General features: G+C 24.1%; 1 protein-coding gene across 1 annotated transcript; it reads right to left on the reverse strand.

Moving 5' to 3' along the window:
• Positions 1 to 1,468: 1,468 nt before the first annotated feature.
• Positions 1,469 to 18,550, reverse strand: LOC126908382 (uncharacterized). Its single transcript, XM_050690391.1, has 4 exons — positions 18,398 to 18,550; positions 11,201 to 11,410; positions 2,725 to 2,877; positions 1,469 to 1,626 (listed from the first exon to the last, which is right to left on the reverse strand). Exons 2-4 carry the CDS (start codon positions 11,378 to 11,380, stop codon positions 1,537 to 1,539), a joined length of 423 nt encoding a protein of 140 aa, XP_050546348.1. The 5' UTR covers positions 11,381 to 11,410; positions 18,398 to 18,550; the 3' UTR covers positions 1,469 to 1,536.
• Between the last annotated feature and the right edge of the window lie 1,810 nt (positions 18,551 to 20,360).

Consider the following 20,360-nt stretch of genomic DNA (forward strand, 5'->3'; position numbering starts at 1 on the left):
ATTATTAATGTATAATATTATTTGAATATGAGATAACAGTATGCCCAACGAGATATCAAATTAAGAGGAATAGAATTCTCTTTTGAAAACTGAATCGACTCAATATTTCTTGTGTGTGTTACAATTAAATATAAAGAGAGGCGCCATTTAAGTTTAATTTTCGTTGGCTACTAAAAATTTTAAAATATTTACCGGAGGTGAAGCGCGGTATGAATAATTTTATTTATGGATATTTATCGGTTGCACTCCACATCGCACTATATAAAAATAATAATAAGTTAAAATAGTATAAAAATATTAATAACAAACGAAATAATAGATTAAAAGTTACTATAGTTCAGTCTTTTTTTTTGTTTATTGGGTAGTTAAATATGAAAGTTACCATTAAAAAAAATAATGTTCACACGCTTATAAGGCATAAGGAATGGATGAAAAAATACTTAATAATTAATAAATCGAAAAATATGTGTTATAAAATATGTATAATAACTAAAAATAATCAAAACAAGTTTTTCGAAATCATTTTGTAAGTAATTGATTAGTTATGATAAATGGATTATCATATATTTTCGGTGAACCTATTCTTATGGACAACTAATAATTCTTAATTTAATTAACATTTAGCTTTTGTTTTTGCATTTTTGGTTTGTACATTTTAATTTTATATAATGATTTGTTAGTTTCATTTTGGTCACTTGGTATGTTTTAGTTTTATTTTTAGAGCGTCTATAAATTAAAATTTTACTGAAAATCTTTAATCTCTACTCAGTAAAGATGAAATATCAGTTAGGAAACAATAGATGCAGAGTGAAATTATACTTAAAATATTGATGCAATGTGAAATGTTTTTCAATAAAAATGATTCATATATTTTCAAACAGTTATGATTTTTAAATTTATTATGTACTTATATTATAAGATTTTAGGAAGATATAAAATATACGACACTGTGAAAAATTGTTTTTTTAGTATTTTAATTATTATTATTTATGTTTTTTAATTCTTAATCAAATATGTGCTACCATAATATTGGTGTTTATTCGTAAGAATAGCCTATGTTAAATTGAAAAGATGAAATTAATGATACTAAAATGTCAATATTTTGAAAAATGTCTGTTACTTGATTTTGTCAAATCAGTAGCGATTTCATTGTGCTTTTATTCCTAAAGTGAAATTTCACTCTGCACTTATTGATTCTAAATAGATTCTCTCTACACTACTGTATCGATAAATCGAACAATTATGTTAGATCTTTAATAATAGTCAAATGAAGTTTAACATTAAGTAAAAAATGTGATAAATTCATGTTAATTTATAATAAAAATGTTGGGGTTACTATATTTATTTATCCCCGCTCTTAAAATATTTCTAAATCACATTGAATATATATTTTATATTTAGATGATCCTAGTCCTTTCTAGATGGTTAGGTTAGCCTGTATTATTTTTTATTTCAAAACAAAAAACAGTATAGATGTGATGTCGTATAATAATATTAACTGATTTAAAACAATATGTAAATAATGTTCATCTTAATCTATTTCTTTTTTTTAAAACAGGAAACTGCGTTAAAATAACACCTCCAATAGAGCCGTCCTTTTTGTTGGTTTCTTCGTTGCAATTCCATCTACAAAATTTTAATGTACAAATATTAAAAGTAATCCTTTAAAATGCATTAAAGTCATATAAAATTTTTCATTTAGTGCATGGTTTCATACACCGTTTGACCTGGCCTACAAACAAAAGACTATATATTTAAGGATTGTATATAACAATTGGGTTTCATTGTTATTTTTTGTTTCTGTCCTGAACTAAGAATTAATTACACAATTGGTTGAATTTGACATGATCAGATTAAATTTAATTTTCAATTACTTTCAAACTAAATTATAAATTAGTAGAACCAAATGGGAATTACATGGGTCTAACAGGTTATTTTAAACATTTTATTTTTCATAATTTTGGTCTTAAAAAATGTAGTTTTCACTAGGTATCTGATCTTCTATTTTTATATATTCGTATATAAAATAAATATTATTAGCCAATAGTTAGTGTTTAGTCATAAGTGCATCAATATCTGATAAAAAATTCTATACTTAATACAAAAGTGGAATACTATTTTAGACCTATTTTTATGTCACTTCATTTTAGAAATAAATAAAGTGATCAATGAGGAGGGTAATACCTCCTGGATATATCATTGCTTATGTAGGAGGAGAAAAATTTATTGAGTCATCTAAAATTTTAAGTAAGTAGTCCTGTAATTATTCAATTTGTGAGAAAATTATTTGAAGTAACTATAATGACTATTATAATTGGAATATATTTTATTATCAACATGCATATTTAGGCTATCCATTATATACCACATACTTACACTTTGTTAATTTATTTTAATAATTAGTTTTTTTTATTAAAATAATAAAAATTATCATTGGGCTTGGTTATGTTAACAAGCTTTTTGTACGTAAAATAATTAATTCCCTTTTAAAATTGAAATTACAAAAATCGCATGCTATGATAACGGATAGTGATTATAAATAGTTTTCTTGGCGTTTTGAAAAATTATAAAAATGTAGTTATGTGGTATTACGGTTTGTCTAATGATAACGATAATATTAATGAATTTGAATGTATTATTTCTATACAACTGATCTTAGTTATTGTTTAACCAATTATTACTAATATTTTAATTGGGTTCAAGTTAATTTAGTAGCATGCTTACACCAGGACTGGGTCTAGTTACTCCACCGACTATTGGAATCGTTCGCTCTGGATAGTACCCTTTCATATTTCCAGAAGCGTTTCCGTCTACTGCTTTTTGTAATGCTACCATCAGTCTGTCCAGTAGTAGAGCTGTTCGTTTTGGAACAACTACCTAAACATTACAATTCATGCTAGTGATTTTAAAATAGTTAAAAATTCCAATGTAATTAAAAAATTATAATTTGTTACTTTAAAAATGAGTGATGTTTTTTTTGTGTCAATCCTATATGTCAAAAAGTTACCAACTGAAATCTTAAAATATTTGGCAGAAAGTAAGGTTAAAATTATTTATTTTGTCTTTACGTTATGGCAGTTAAAACATTAACAATATTATTGCGCTCTATGTTCTAAGTAGTTAAAACGTTATGGATTTACAAAGTTTTCTGGTATTTAAACAATATAAAATTTCTATGTTTTTCGGTATTCAAATGTTATTGATAATATCTTTTCTTTATTATGAATTAATCCATCATTCCTTGTATGTTAGAAATTCCCTGAGAGTTTTTATTTTAAGAAACATTAGCTTGTTCGTAGTTAAATTTTCCCCAAATTCATTGTGCTTTATAAGTTATAACAAATAATCAGTATGTGTTTAGTTTTTTGTTAAATTTCGTTTGCAGTTTTATATTCTTGGTTATTTTAATTGTGTCTATGTATTAAATAAAGCGTACAAATTATAGGCAAAACTAAACCTTTTTGTAAGACAATACTTAAAAAAATTTAATAGCTTTCGAAGACTTTTGTTTTGTGTTTTTATTGTCGTGTTCTAGTAAAACTAAAAGAACTTAGTTTACCAGTTGGAAAAGTATATTAAAAAACGGTAGCACAGTGGGGACACGGCACAGTTTGAGCGTGGCATAGTTGGGACAAGTATAGATGATATCTGACAGTAATTAAAATCACTATCATAAGAAACACTTCGATGCAAATCTGTACATAATGTTTAATTTAAAGAAATAGGTGGATTATCCAAAAGCAAAATTCTAACTCAAAAAAATTAAGGAAAAATTGTAAAAAAATCATAGACACAGGCAATGATTTTTACTGAATCGTCAAACGTTCGTCGCATTCGTTTTTTGATAAAATTGACAATTTAAGCTGATTTAAATGTTAAAATTAATTTTTTCGACTTAAAAGAAAAAAAAAATGAAATAAGTTTAACTTTATATTTTATGTCAATTAGTTTTATGTAATATTCATGAAAATCAGTGTACCCCATTATAAGGCAAATTAAAATACAATACCAAGAATTTTAACACAATAATAGCATATTTTTGAATATAATAACCATGTTCACTATATCTCGATTTTTTTTTTTTTTTAATAGTATAATATATTACATAATCTATATTACATTAAATAAAAGTGTCAATATTTCCGGAAAAATTTTAAAAATTGAGTTGAAAAAGTTTAACTTGTGTGCAAAAATTTTTATTTTGAATCCCCCCTGTGGTCAGGTCAAAAGTCAGATTTTCAAAAAATCTATATCAAATGAAAAAAGTCAACATAAAGTATTTATAAAAAAAAGTTGTATTGATCCATACATTTTTTGAAAAGTTATAGTAATTTAAAGTTGAATAAAATAAAATTTGAAATCGTAAATTTGTCCATTGGGACAAATTTTTTTTTTAACTTATAGTTCATAACATAAGGTTTATTTTATAATGTGTTTGAAGTTCAGAAAATTTCTGGAACATTTTCAAAAATTAAGTTGTAAAAGTTTAACTTCTTTGCAAAAATTGCTACTTTGAATTCTCCCCTGTGGGCAGATAAAGGGTCAGATTTTTAAAAAAATTATATAAAATAAAAGAAAAATATCTAAGGTTCCAATATAAAAAAGAATTATTTTGATTTGTTCATTTTTAAATAAGTTATGGCAATTTTTAGAAAATAAAGTTTAAAAAATATCGAAAATTAGCGATTTTTAAATTTGTAATTTTTTGGTGGATTTCCCCCGTTTACGGTGAATGAGGGAATTTTTTTCAATTTTTGAGGGTAATGTATTCGACTAGATACGATTTGTGATCTCTTGAGATATTGTTCATCAAAATCGGTCAAGTGAAAGCTGAGAAAAAGTAGTGACAGACACAAAAAAAAATTTTAATTAAAAAAAAAATAATTACATCATTGTAAAATTAATACCTTCTCAGCTTCGCATCTAAGTTAAAAAATTTTAAAAATCCTAAGACCTCGAAACAAATTTTTTCTACTTAGTTAATGACCTATTTTTTTGCTTATAATGTAAAATAAGTAATGAAGTCGATAAATAATAGCCCAATATATCTTTTTGAAAACAAAATAAAAATATCATTTTGTAACATAAAAATTTAAGATAAAGTATTTTAAATAGACATAAAAGAAAAAAAAACATAATGCTAAAATTAATACCTTCTCATAAAATATTATTATTATTATATTTTATAATATATATTTAGTTAAACAATAGAATCTGGAGACTTCTTATGTGTTTAAAAATACTATTTTTAAATATAGTTAATATATAGGATATTCGTTAAGTAAGGAATCGGGTTTTTATTGTTCTTATTGTTTGTTACAATTGACTTGTTTCTCTACTTACTGAACAACTTGTATACAAAGATTATACTTGTAAACAAATAATAAACAAAATAATTATTTCAATATTTTTCATTTAATTCATCTTTTTGATAACAACTGTTTTTTTTGGAGGGATTTTATATGTAGTATCTGAACAAAAATTCAGAGTAAAAAATCCTTAAAAGCCATCAAGTTAAAGAAATGAAAAAAATGCAAAAATTAAGAAGCCATAGAAATGCAAAAATTAAGAAGCCATAGAAATGCAAAAATTAAGAAGCCATAAAAATTCAAAATATTAAGAAGCCATAGAAATGCAAAATATAAGAAGCCATAGAAATGCAAAAATTAAGAAGCCATAAAAATTCAAAATATTAAGAAGCCATAGAAATGCAAAAATTAAGAAGCCATAAAAATTCAAAATATTAAGAAGCCATAGAAATGCAAAAATGAAGAAGCCATAGAAATGTAAAATATTAAGAAGTCATAGAAATGCAAAAATGAAAAAGCCATAAAAGTTCAAAATATTAAGAAGCCATAGAAATGCAAAAATTAAGAAGCAGTAGAAATGCAAAAAAATTAATAAGCCATAGAAATGCATTAACATAGGAGTGTCATTTTAAATTTTTTTTTTTTTTTTAATTTGGTAGTCCATTTAGCCTTATATAGCAGGCCCAATTTATTGCCATTTTATTGATGTAAAACATTTTTGAAAGTCAAATTTAAAAAAGTTTTATTTATTGTTATAAATTTTTTTTCTCTGAGGGGAAGAAATACATGTAGTTTCTGGTAAAATTTGTTTGCTCAACTTCTATGGGACTTTACTTAACCCATCAACGCCTGGCGTCCCCATATGGTGACATTCGTATTGCTATTTTTATCGCGCGTTCTTAGAATAATAATTTAATAGGTAAAAGCCGAGTGTACCCATATGGTGACACTCAATATCTCAGAAATCGTATTTTCAAAAAATTTAAAAATAATTTTTTTTTATTTTTGTGTTGTATATTAATCTGTTTTTAGTAAAAAAAATAGAAAGTTTGAAAAAAAATAATTCTTGGCGTTGATGGGTTAAAGTGGAGCTAAACTAACATAAAACATTTTTTTTTAATATTTTAGTTAATTTCGCTAATATTAGTAGTAAAAGATCACAATTTTTGTATTTTGTATATTTCTAATACTTTACTTATGTATTAACTTAGCGATTTTCAGTAGTGTAATAATTGTTTAATAGGTCCATGGGTTATAAATTTTAGTAAGCCGTAATTGTAACATTAATTACATTCTTATTAGTTAGTTTCCATATAATAAAGTATAGCTAATAATTCTTAAAGGACAATACTATCAATTTACTTCGTATTTCTATATTTTTTGCTTTTTTTATTATATTTTAATGAAGTAATTCAGTCTAATAAATTGGATTTTTTTTTGTAAAATAAAGGATTGGACAGAAAGAAATTGGGATGAAATTTTTAATTCATTAAATTAAAAATAATGGTTTAATTTATGATTAATAAAATTTATTAACTGAAAGTAGTTAGGATCAAAAAATTTCAGTGGATCACTTCAAAAACATCATATATTTTTACAAATCTTAGTTTTCCTCTGTAAATCTTTTATAACTACTGCACAAACCAAAAAAGATTTAATTATTCCACTATTATATTTAAAATATATTAAAGATTGGTGAAATATTTACTTTATGAGTTTTATTTCCATTTAATCATTGAATATTCTAAAAAATTAATTTCAAGTGAAAGAATAATGTTGTGCAGTAATAGGTTTAGAAGCCATAGAAATTCAAAAACATTAATGTATGTTTTCTGAGATTTTTTGTTAATTTTATTATGATTTAACTATCAACTAATTAATAGATGATTATATTTCAATCAGATTTAAATAAATTTGTATTTCATGAATTAACGTGTATTTGTACGTTGAATTTTATTGTAGTGCAATAACATTTTATTTGTCTTCATTATTTAACTAATTATAAAGAAAAGATAACAGAATAAGATTTAAATAATAATAATCATAATTAAAATTTTGTGGAAAATTTTCTACAAAGAATAATTTTTTTAATCGAGTCACAAATATTGAATACAACGTTTAGGCTTTATTTAAGGATGTAATTTAAATATTTTACAATACAATAGAAAATAAAATTAAGTAGTCATTGTTATTATTAGCTTCGGATGCGAAGCTGAGAAGGTATTAATTTTTAATTATTTTGACAAGCTCAATTTTACAAATTTGAATATTGTATAAAATACAATAAAAATAGTATTTGCAAATTATTTCAACAATACAAATATTAATATACTGAAAATAAAATTATTTAAATTTTGTGAGCTATAACGAGAAGGTGGTGTTAGCATTAGTAGTACACCTCAACGGGATTATAGAAGAATTAAGCAATTGTGATGTCGAGTAATGAAGAATAAAGAAAGAAGAAGAAGATTCTTAGCAGAGTTTTAAAATTAATGAGTGATAATAATTCAGGGGAATCTACATTACCTTGAAGAAGACCGGAAAGTAAATTAAGATTAATAGTGTGTCCACAATCAGCTTTATTTGGGATTCCAAATACCAGAAAGACAGAAACATAGTTATGTGGTGCACATAAAATATTAAATCTATAAGAACATAGACAGAGAAATTTTCGTTTTTTAATTGTTTTTTGTTTGTATTTTTTAATTGCGGAATTGTTAATTGTATACTAAAAATCAATCGTACCTTATAATATAAGTATTAATTTGTATTATCTGCACTCAAGTTTAGATAAATTCCTAATTAACTAAAGTTAATAAAAAAACAAGGAGAAATATTTTAACGTTTCATTTTTGGAAATTTCTGGTAATTTGTTCACAAAAATTTAATTATGCACTGTAAGAAATGATCTACACATTATTTTACGTTAGTATATTATTTTTTCTATAAACGTTCATTTAATTTAATTTAACACATAAGAAATATAATTTTGACATAAAGTATCGAAAATTTGTTCACAAATATAACATTAATGTCTCTATTCATTCAAATATTCCATTATATTGTTTTCGTTAAAAACATCAAATATAAGTGTTTGAAAATTTGGAAATTTTTTTAAGAGGGTGATTATTATTCTTTAACTCTATTTTTGTAATCCCTTTACTTATAACTCGTTAAATATTTAAACAAATAATGAAGATAAATAAAATTTAATTTCACCAAAATATCCAGGGTAAAAATACAAATTAATTCGTAAAACATAGATTTACTTAATGTAAACATATCATGTTTACATGTGATAAAAAAGTAATTACTTATATTTCGAAATTTCGTAGAAATTGTTGTTTTTTTTATTATGTTATTTATTTTAGCAGCAATTATGTCTTTATTTAATTATGCATTAATACAAAAAATAATATTTTTAAAATCTTCACAAAATTGTCTTATAATGGTTATAAATTCATAATTGGACGTTTAACCAAAAAAAGTTATAGTGAAAAGTTCAGATTAATTTTTTGATAAATAAGTGCTAAATCACTTTTAGAAACCTAAAAAACAGGTTAAGCTTGTCGCAACTGTATCAAATTTCTCACAATTCGTTCATTATATAGTTAAAACAACTTTAAAGAGTTTATAAAAATAATTTTATATTTTTTATGAAGTTTTATGTGTGTAATTTTGTGTGTAATTTCTAACTAGTAATTATCTCAGAAAATAGATGTGATGGAACAAATCTAAACCCAGTTTTGGTATCAGTAGCAAAATTCCATAAAGAATTCATCTAAGTATTGTAATCCACAGATTTTTTGTTATCCTGTGAAATATTTAATTATTTACTGCTCAATTTTTATTACTTTTGTTACCTAGCTCAGTCAGTAATGTGTCGTGTCTCACTGGCACAAGCAATAGCTTTTAGAGAGGACATTAAAAATGATAAAAAAATAATCAAAAATTTAGGCTGTGTTTAGACAATAAAACAACGGATTAATCGTACGCTATTATGATTTCTACTACTAAATATTATCGCCATAATAGCATAATTAATATTTTAGCACGATACTGCATGAGTCATATGGACATACATGGTGACTTATGTTACCGTGTATGTCTATCGGTTATAAATTATATAGTTTACAACTAATTTTAAAAAAACATTAAAAGAACCGATTTTTGCTATCTTTTCGTTATTTTAAAGGGTTTTTTTTTAAATAAATGGAGGTTCTCGATGTTTTGTTTTTGAGTCGTAAAATTATCTACTATAGATTTAAGTCCATTTTATTTACGAGTAATTAGTGTATAGATAACCTAATCATTTGTATAAATCCTTAAATGAAACCGTTAAAAGTTAGTTTTTGACTACTAGTTTTACCACAGCTGTTAAATATGTTGTTCTAAAATTCTTGTTTTGGAACATAAGCTCTTTGTTGTTGATATTCACATTTGACAATTGATTGATTTGTTAGATTCATCAGTTTATTCGGCAGTAAGTGAATCAAACAATTTAAATAATACCTCTCTGAATCGTACCTCTAGAGTAATGGGTCTTGATTTATTTAATGTTGGCACACATACCCCCACAAATGTATGTATAGAGTGTTATTGAGTTACACCTAATTCAAAGTTATCTGTATAAAATGTATATGTGTCATTTACTTACAACTAAACAATCTATTTACTTTGTTACATTGATCTTAAACAAAAAAATAAATATACTGGCTAAGGATTTCTTTGAAATTATACAAATTACTTTATATTATTTTGTTTTTCATGATAAAAATTTCATTAATTTATTGTTTATTATAGGTTATCAGAGCTATAGTACATCTTTTTCAAAATAGTTGTTTTTCATATGAGATTCTGTTTACGAATATACTCCATGTATACTGTTGATATAAACTAGGTACCCGTTAAATGTTATATTAAGTTAAAACAAGGGGAGTGATTCAGAGGAATAACATCTCTCCCAAAAATTCTTAGGAGCGAATCACAACATTAAAAAGGAAAACATACAAATATTGTCAACATAAGGTCAAAAAAAAAAAAAAAAAAATCTATTATCGGTAGTTATGATTTATATAATATTTTATTTAATTAATTTTTATTTTATCGTTTGATGAAAACTTGGAAAAAAAATTGTTGACTTTTTATGCTCATCATTATTGTTTAAAGGGCGATTCTGAAAAATATTGACGGTGCTAAAATTTATGTAGCCACGCCACGTCAAAATGTTAAATATGGTCTTGAGTCAAAAGCTCATAAACATATTTGAATATAATTTTATTGTACGAGAAATATAAATAAGTCTATTTTTAGCTAATATAAAATAGTTATTTATCTCAATTTTAGTTATACTGTTGGTCTTATATTTTATTTTTGGAATGTTTTTTGATGCCGAATATTAACGGTTGAACATCGAAAGTATATAGAAAACTATGTGAAAGGGAACAAAATACAAGAGTCAATATTTTCATCATGTGCATATTGTTTTTATTTCAACAAATCAATTTAGATCAAATTCTCAGAATGAAATCTTAATTAAAAATGTCCCTGTGTCAATTTTATTTAAAAACATCTATTACATTTATATTCTTGTCAATAGGTATGAAGCAATGTCAAATGTAATATAGAATGTGTTTCTAATTCTAGCTTATATTATGATTAAAAAATAAAATTACATCGTGGTCGTTTAAAATTTAAAGGTGTTGGCTTAATAAAATACAATATAGTGATAAAATAACGTGCTTTTATTTTATTAAACGGCTAAAGTTAATGAATAAAACGTTTTATCGACTATTGAAACATTTATTCTGCCCCGAATTGCAGTCATAAATAAATGCATTTCCTAACATTGTATTTAATATGAGTACGTGTAAAATGTTTTGTATACTAACTGGGTATTCGTCGAATTCGACTTCTTGACTTGTCTCGTCATTTGACGATTGTTGTTCTTCTTCTGCCCGTTTTTCGTACCTAAGTAGTGTTAACGGGTCTAAAGGTTTCTGAAAGTCTGATTCACCAGATGCTATCAATAATGATATAAATATCAAAATGATTACATTACAAATGATCATTTTGGCGAGTTTGTCTGCAGTTGCGTTCACCTGTAAAGTAAATCAAACTATTACTAAAAAAATAGTCTAGTTGATTCAGAAGTTATATGTTTAGTTACTTTTTTCAATGCATTAATATATTAGGTTGGATTGGGTTGGGTTTAACAAGTTATGCAAACCTTTAAAATCTTATAAAAGCGCTACGTTTAAATTACATTTAAGTGTTAAGGCTTTTCATAGGTTATAGAATAATTGATACTCTTCATTTTGATTATTATTATTGCTATGAAACTATATTTTTAATGTTAATTCTTAGAAATATGTTTAGGAAGTTTTAATTAATTAATTAAAACAATTTTTTACGAACGACCTCAGTTGTTTTTTTCTCATATTGTGACAACGGTAATATAATACTACACTTCATTGTATAATACTATAAGAAAAAATCATTTGGGGTAAAAATTATTGGAATTGGTCAATGGTAAAATTTTAAATCGTCATATCTCAAATGTCCGATACATTGTTTTGATGGAGTAGTATTGAGAAACTCCTGTGTAGCCATAATTGAAAATGTACAAAACTTTAAAATGTTATAACTTTGCCTAGGAAACAGTTTAAAGAAATTAAAAGCTTCTATTGAAAAAAAAAAATTGATTAAATCTTTTACACAGAGATAAGTAAAGAATAAATTAATAATAAAATAATAACAGAATGTAGCTGTAGAATTCCAGCTATTTAAAACCCAAGTATTTATTTTATTAAATATGTATTTTTTATGAATTTTTGTTGTAATGTTTATTATTTTTTTCATCGTTAAACATTTTTCAGAAAATTTGATAAATAGGACATGAAGTATTTTTTTTATAAAACTGGGTTATTTTATTCATAATATATTTGAGTTTCTATCTAAGGGTAGGTTAGACGTAAGTTTCAACGGTAAATAATAAAATTATTACAGATACTTGCACATTATTTGGAAGGTTAATTAATTTCAAGCTGATTTACTTTAGTATAATAACAAATAAGAAGACTTTGCATACAAATTAGACACTATCCAAATTGTACGAAAAACGAAATTCAGTTATTACTAATTACTTAACAAGGTTAGTAAAATAATCAACAGAGATAAAACTGTAAAGAATTATCATAATCACGAGGTAATTCATTTACTTTAAAATGTTCATTTTCTTGTTTAAAAATCATTTTTTACATCAGGGAGGAATTTATGTAATCATTTTTAAATTATATAATAAAGATTAATTAGGTTGTATGTTGTTCATTGACAAAGTTTTATTTACTATATGTAGCTAATAACACTTTTTATGTATAAAAAAGGTATATTTCTTTTACTCAAACATTACACACGTGTAAAAAAAAATTTAAAAAACATAAAATCTTAAGAAATATTATCTTGGTACAAATCTGAGAACTTTTTCAATAATAAAAAGTATGTCTAAAAATGTGTTCTTGGATAGTAATTATTTTTTCAATGTATTATGTGTCAATTGAATACCAACCTTTTGTTAAGTTTAAGTTTTAGGCAAATTTATAGTATGTGTCTTCTCTCAATAATTGCACTTCTCAAAAAAAAACGTTGTTTCTAATCATATTTTATAGCTGTTCCCATTACAGGGACATGGGTAAAAACCATTTTTAGAAATCTTAACCTTCCCGTTAAATTATAAATTAAACGTTATAAATTAACGAGTAATATTGTCACAATGACATAAATATCACTCAAAATTTACTCCCTAGAGGACAGATTTTTAATTTTAAATTAACTTTCATCTACTTTAAATAAAACCCAATATAGTAGGGTTGCAGCATAGTGGTGACGTGCTTTATTTGGGACAAGTCTATCTGACACTTAAAATTAAATTGCTAAATAACATTATAGTTTTTATATTACAAAAAATCCAGCACAGTGAGGACACAGCATAGTCAGAACAAGTATAGATGATATCTGACAGTGATTAAGAACACTATCATAAAAAACGCTTCGATTCAAATCTGTAGATAGTGTTTAATGTTTAGAATGAATTGTTGGTTTATTTCAAAAGTAATTTCAACTCCTATTTCCTGAATTATATCCTGATTACAAACTTTATTACACATAAATTTAATACATAAACAAATATACAGAGTGATTTTTTTATCATAACCCACTCAATTACTTGCAGAATAATAATAATTTAAACATTTTTTTTTTCATTATCTTTAGTTACACATTATTCTTGAATTTTTAACTATGTAATACTTTTTAAGTTCCTCCCTTATGCCTTGGAAGGGGGTCAACTTTGTTTTTTTAAATGGTAACACATATTTTTAATTTAATAAAATGTTTGAGTTTTTAATTTAATAGTAAATGGCATTTGAATTTTTAATATAACTTTATTAGCTTATTAGATATAAACATTTAAAGTTTCAAAATTTTGAGTTAATATACATGTATAATACACATGGGATTGTAAATACAGGTAGCTAATTGGATTTTTATGACATTGCTGTCTCAGTCACGGATTGTTTATTATCAATTATGATTATCAATAGATATACTTTCTGTATTGTCAGTTAGTGTATTTATAAACTCATAACAATGTGCCTTACTACAATTGATAATAACAATGCTGTGTACCTGCTAATATCGATGTTATAAAAAACCAATTAGCTACCTATATTTGTAATCCCTTGTGTATTATACCTGTATATTAATTCAAAAATTTGAAACTTTAAATGATTATATCTAATAAACGAATTAAGTTATATTAAAAATTCAAATGCCATTTACTATTAAATTAAAAACTCAAACATTTTATTAAATTAAAAATATGTGTTACCATTTAAAAAAACAAAGTTGACCCCCCTCCAAGGCATAAGGGATGAACTTAAAAAGTATTACATAGTTAAAAATTCGAGAATAATGTGTAACTAAAGATAATAATAAAAAAAAATGTTTAAATTATTATTATTCTGCAAGTAATTGAGTGGGTTATGATAAAAAAATCACCCTGTATATATTTGTCGTAAACTTGTTGCCCTTATGATATTGTTTCAATATTCCAATAACTTATGCCTTGGAAGGGGCCAAGGCATAAGGGATGAACTTAAAAAGTATTACATAGTTAATAATTCAAGAATAATGTGTAACTAAAGATAATAAAAAAAAAAGTATGGTATACTTAATTACTTCGTATATACATGTTAAGTCTAATATATAGGTATAAATAATTGAAAAAAAAAAAAATAAAATAAAAAATTGTGACAACAAGAAAAACGATAATTTTTTACACTCAAATAACATAATTTTATTAACTTTGTGGACTGTTTACAAATAGAAAATAAGGTGTTGGGAAACCTTATTTTTTAGTTTATACCTAATTTAAAAAAAATAATATTAGAACATTAGCTTTATAATAACATATTTTTAATGCTCGGACTATTTCCGGAACATAGTTAAAAGTTAATTTTTCATACAAAAGTTGTTATTTTGAATCCCCCCTATGAAAATTTAAGGGTCAGATTTTCAAAAACATTTTTAAAAAAGTTATGACAATTTAAAGTAAAAAAAACATTTTTTTACGAGATTTCCCTCTATTTACAGGGAACAACATAATTTTTTTCAAATTTTGACGGTAATTCATTTAACTAGATATGGTTTGTAAACTTTGGATGTATTGTTGAAAAAAATTAGTCTAGTAAGACCCGAAAAATGTTTTAACAGACATAAAAATGTAGATATATAAATGTATAATTACAAATTATAAATTATATATTAAAAATATATATTTATATGTATATACATATGAAAAAATTATGGTAAAATTATTACCAATTCAACTATTCATCAAAGCTAAAATAGTTACTTTTCTAAAAAGACTATTATGAATAATATATAGAGAGAAATCGAAGAAGAACCTCGTATTATCACATTAAAGATAATTAAAGAAAATTTTATTTCTTAGGGCTTATATCGTGTTATATGTAATCTAATAAATATAAGTGTGTATGAAATGATGACAACTTAGAGTAAAAAAAAAAAACCGTTAATGAGTTTTTGCAACGAAGCGAGAATGTATTTGGTATAATTTAGAAAGTAATAGTATTAAATTAATTTAAAGGATGAAGTAGAAAAAAATTATAAAACTATAGTTTTTAGTTAATCAAAAGTTCCTACTTATTATCAGTAACATACAAGTTTAATAAAAGTAAATAAAATACGATGGTGATAGATCTATTTAAATAGTGGAAATACATAAAATGATTGATAATAGTTAATTTAGACAAACAAATTTCAGTAAAATGGTCAAAATAATTTTTAAAAATAGTAAAACAGATGTTTATTATCAATCAAAATGATATGAGTTAATGTCAAAATATTTGTCTAACTTTCCACGTATGTGTGTTAAGTATAGCGTCGATTAGTACTTAGTAGTTGAAACTGTTTTTAAATGGCCCATAAGTTTCTAATTTTTATTTTACTTTAATTCATAGACGTGCGTAAAGGGAGCCTTTGCTGTCCTTGATTATTTTTACCTAGTTTATTCTAGTTCAATCTGAGTTTACAAAAAGTTTTTTTAAGAATAAATGCTTTACAAATCCCCTAAATCTTCCATAAATTATTATGGCTGGTTAGGAAGAGTCATGAGCCGGTACACGTTTTTGTTGCCCTCGTTTTAAATCTTTATCCACGTTCATGCTTTAATTGTCAGAATATCACTTTGTTCCTCTATTTAATAATAGGAACTTATTATACTTACCTCATACAAAATCTACACCTTTTTAAAAATTAAATAAAGTAATTTAAAAAAACATAATCATCTAATATATAACAATACTTAAAATATTATAATAAATAACATAGAAGTTAAACATTTTGTATAAAATAAATATCTCATTCAAATAAAAAGTGAGCAACTCCTGTAAGTGACAAAAATTGTAATTAGTGTTTGCACAGTTATTTTTATAGACTACAGGCCTTGTCGAGGAGATTTTTAATTTATAGCCAAAATAACTAAATCAGAATAACCAAACTCAATTTTTTTAACTACATTTATGAATTTTAAAAACGGAGTTTAGACAAGGAATAGTACTTCCCAAACTTAATTCTTTGCCAAATTTGTTAATGCACATAGTATTTTTTTATGTACACCTAATTGAGTACACTTAGTATTAATTTATTTTACAATTCAGAAACAGTGATGATTTAAAATATTTATTCATTGATTACTGATCCTAATTTGGTTGGGTTTTAGGATATAAAACCTCAATAAAAGGCTACACATTGAATAACTCCATATGTAAAAAATCGAGTTGAAGAATTTCTGTTAAAAGCTATTGGATTGAACTTTAATGTAAAGCATGTTATTAGCTTGAAAAATTTACAAAATATTCTTTTTCGAGTTAAAATACTTAGGACAACTACAACAGATTAACTTATCAATTGTTATGAAACACTCGTGACAATTTATTAATCATATTTGAGTTATTTCTCATATGTTGTTTGTTAGTTAAGGGACATTATAGTTCCTTCACTCATAAAAATATTTGAATAAAAAAATTAATATAACTGTTATATTGAGTAAATGTATAAATTAGGAGGCTAGCCCTCCTCTAGTTCTGTCATTTAAAACATTACATAATAATTAATATGGTAATCTATTTATTTTATTTTATAAAATTAATTTTTGCTTTGAAAATAAATATATTAAATTTGCCTTATATTTTTGGAATATAATCACTTAATTATCTTTGTTTTATATAAATATTTTTACATAATAGTAAATATTATAAAATAAAAGAAACATTTTTAAGGAACAATTACTTAATAGTAATATTTTAATATAATAAGTATTTATATAGTTGAATAAATAGGAATGAAATCATATTTCAAATAGTATCTTATTCATTGATAATATTTAAACTAAACAACAAAAATTTCAAATTTAAAAATAAAATTAAAATGTCTTAATGCTTATACCTGAATAGTCCCTTAAAATCCAATAACTTTGGGGACTTTCCTTCTTTGGACGCCTTAACTCGGCCCTATGTATGATAAGAACCGATCATGTCATTATATCTGACAGTATCTTGTAAAATAAAGTAAATTTAAATGATTTTTATATTTCAATATTATATTCATCAATTTAAAATGTTGTGTATGTTTTTAATATTCTACATTGTTATTTAAAATATGCTGAGTCCTTTGAGCGTTGAGATATTGTTTTAGGAGAAGATAGGAAAATTATCACCAGCACTGTTTATTTACGCATCCGAGTAAAGTATACATTAATTACACATCGAGTTCGGAGCACAGAAATCAGAAAATAATTTCGAGAGGGGGAATATTGCCTTTCTTTTGCTAACCAAAATTTTTTAACGCTGTATCACTACTTAAGAAAACTCGAAAAAAATTTGAACAAATTTAAAAAAATAAAAACGAATAAAAAAAATTTTAATTTATCAATAATTTTGAACAAATGTATCATATAATTAATTTTTTATTTATACTCTTTTGAATATCATTGCAAAAATTTTACGATTTGTTTATGAAGCTTAAAAATTTTTAAATCTATACAAGATGAGATATTTAAAATCTTCATTCCTCGTAAATGATAACTTAAATTCATTACTCTACTCTGAACAATTTCAAATTTGTGACTATTAATAAGTTATTTTTCAGTCGTTAGTGTTTAATAAAGTTAAAATGGGTAATTAAAATGTTTTATTTATATTAAAAATAAAAAAAAATAGCTAAATAAAATAAAAATGTATTAATATTTACTTAGAGTTTCCTTTGATTTTACTGTTATGTACACTTAAAAATTATTTCAATCGTAACTTTTTTTACTAAATTGTTTATTTGAACATTTTTTTCGTGGTTAAAAGCTAATTAATCTTGTTGAAATTTTTCACTCAAGTACAATTTCAAATTACAATAAAGTTTTATGTATTAATTTTTAAGAATTAAAACTGTCTAAAACAATTTTTCCTATGTGGTTCTTTACAAATTTTTATACAAAATATAATTTTAAGACTTACCCTAAAGAATAATAAGTTTATAGAACAACATTGGTGCACTCCTGGAAAATGTAACTGATAACTGGATAAATATTCGTTTACTGTGCTTTGAAACGAAAGCCGCGAAACTTTTCAATACACAAGGCTATAAACAAGTGATTCTTTCTGGCTTTAAGTAGCGCGCCACCTACTTATAAAAATCAACTGAATATTAGTCCCTTCCCTTAGCCTACGTCGCTTAAGAGTTAAATAAATATAATTTTTTAATTTAATGTAATTTTAATAAATTTTATAACAATTTTGTAGGACTAAATATAGGGTATTTTGCTAATACTTATTAGAAAATATTTAGTTTAATTCATTATTTATTTGTTTATAAGGTGATTCTTTTAATATCTGACACTCAATTTATTTTAAAATAATATTTTTGAGATTTTTTTTTGTTTACTTTTGATAATTATATATATATTTCCATTTATCTGTTATAATATAATTTTTATCCCTCATACAATTTAATGGTATTAACTTTATTAAATTTTAAACATATTCCTGATATATCACTTTCCAAACGAATTTTCCCAAATTAAATCTAATTTATAAAAAATAACATATTTTTTCAAATGTTGTTATTTATTCTATATTTGAATTGATTAGTTTGTGGTATCTTGAATCAATATAATTAATTGAAAAAGAGTATACGGCTATCTATACATAATTAAATATATAATAATGCGTAAAGAATAGGAAACCATTCAAATAAAATCTAATAAAAATCCTACAGAAAAAATCAATCCAGTAAAAGGAAATAGATAATGGTTTAGACATTTTTTTTTTGCCCTTCAATTACTCCTCTGAAGATGTGTTAATTTTTTTTTTAATAATATTAGATAATTTGGGTTTTAAAGAAACATTAATAAATGATTCTTTAGATTACGTTTTTTAAAATTACGCGCTCAATGAAAATGATAGACAAAAAATGATTATTCTCAATATTTAAATTTAGTTCAAAGTTCTATACCTAATGATTAATCTTTATTTAGGGAATTTGTTACGAGTAAAAGATATTCTAAATACTAGAAGAGGGAATGATGAAAACATGGATTGGAAGGAGGAGCGGAGAATAGAGAAGAATTGAGTAGGTTTTGTTCTATGGCAAAATAGTCTCGAAGACCTTAAAAAAAATTTTTTTTTAATCTGTGGTAATTAATGTTTCCACAAGAGTTTCTCACTCAGACCATACTCTCTTTCTCTTATATAGAAATGACCCCAAACCTTATAATTCAGTTCAGTTGATCTTAATTCTTTTAGAATTATTAATAGCATAAGTCATTGTAACTTACTACAAAATTATTTAATTGATTTGTAAACATTGTGTAATCTTAATTACGTAAAAACTAATTTCGATAAATATAAAGTTATGGTATTTACTTGTTCTACCTAAGCATTTCAGTTTAATTACAATGTTAAAAGTTAGAAAGTACTATGTAGAGTTTATTTATATGAACAGTTAAGTATACTTTTTAATTCAAAATTAACTATTAATGTAAATATTTTACACTTAAAAATAAAAAATTACAGCTTCTTGGANCGTAAAAACTAATTTCGATAAATATAAAGTTATGGTATTTACTTGTTCTACCTAAGCATTTCAGTTTAATTACAATGTTAAAAATAAGAAAGTACTATGTAGAGTTTATTTATATGAACAGTTAAGTATACTTTTTAATTCAAAATTAATTATTAATGTAAATATTTTACACTTAAAAATAAAAAATTACAGCTTCTTGGATTTATTAATAGAACTTACCAGATTTTTTCATCTATAATTGTTTTTAAAATTTTTTTTTTTTTTAATTATTTGTTCTGTTGTCGAGTAGATGTATTAAACCAAGTAGGGGAAAAGAGAATTCTGTTAAACGCCATAAAAGAAAGAAGTGGAAAAATGTTCGGTCACCTATTAAGGCACAATTCGTTTATAACAAAT

This window comes from Daktulosphaira vitifoliae, unplaced genomic scaffold (assembly GCF_025091365.1).
Source record: "Daktulosphaira vitifoliae isolate Bord-2020 unplaced genomic scaffold, ASM2509136v1 Scaffold_5, whole genome shotgun sequence".
Classification (NCBI taxonomy): Eukaryota; Metazoa; Arthropoda; class Insecta; order Hemiptera; family Phylloxeridae; genus Daktulosphaira; species Daktulosphaira vitifoliae.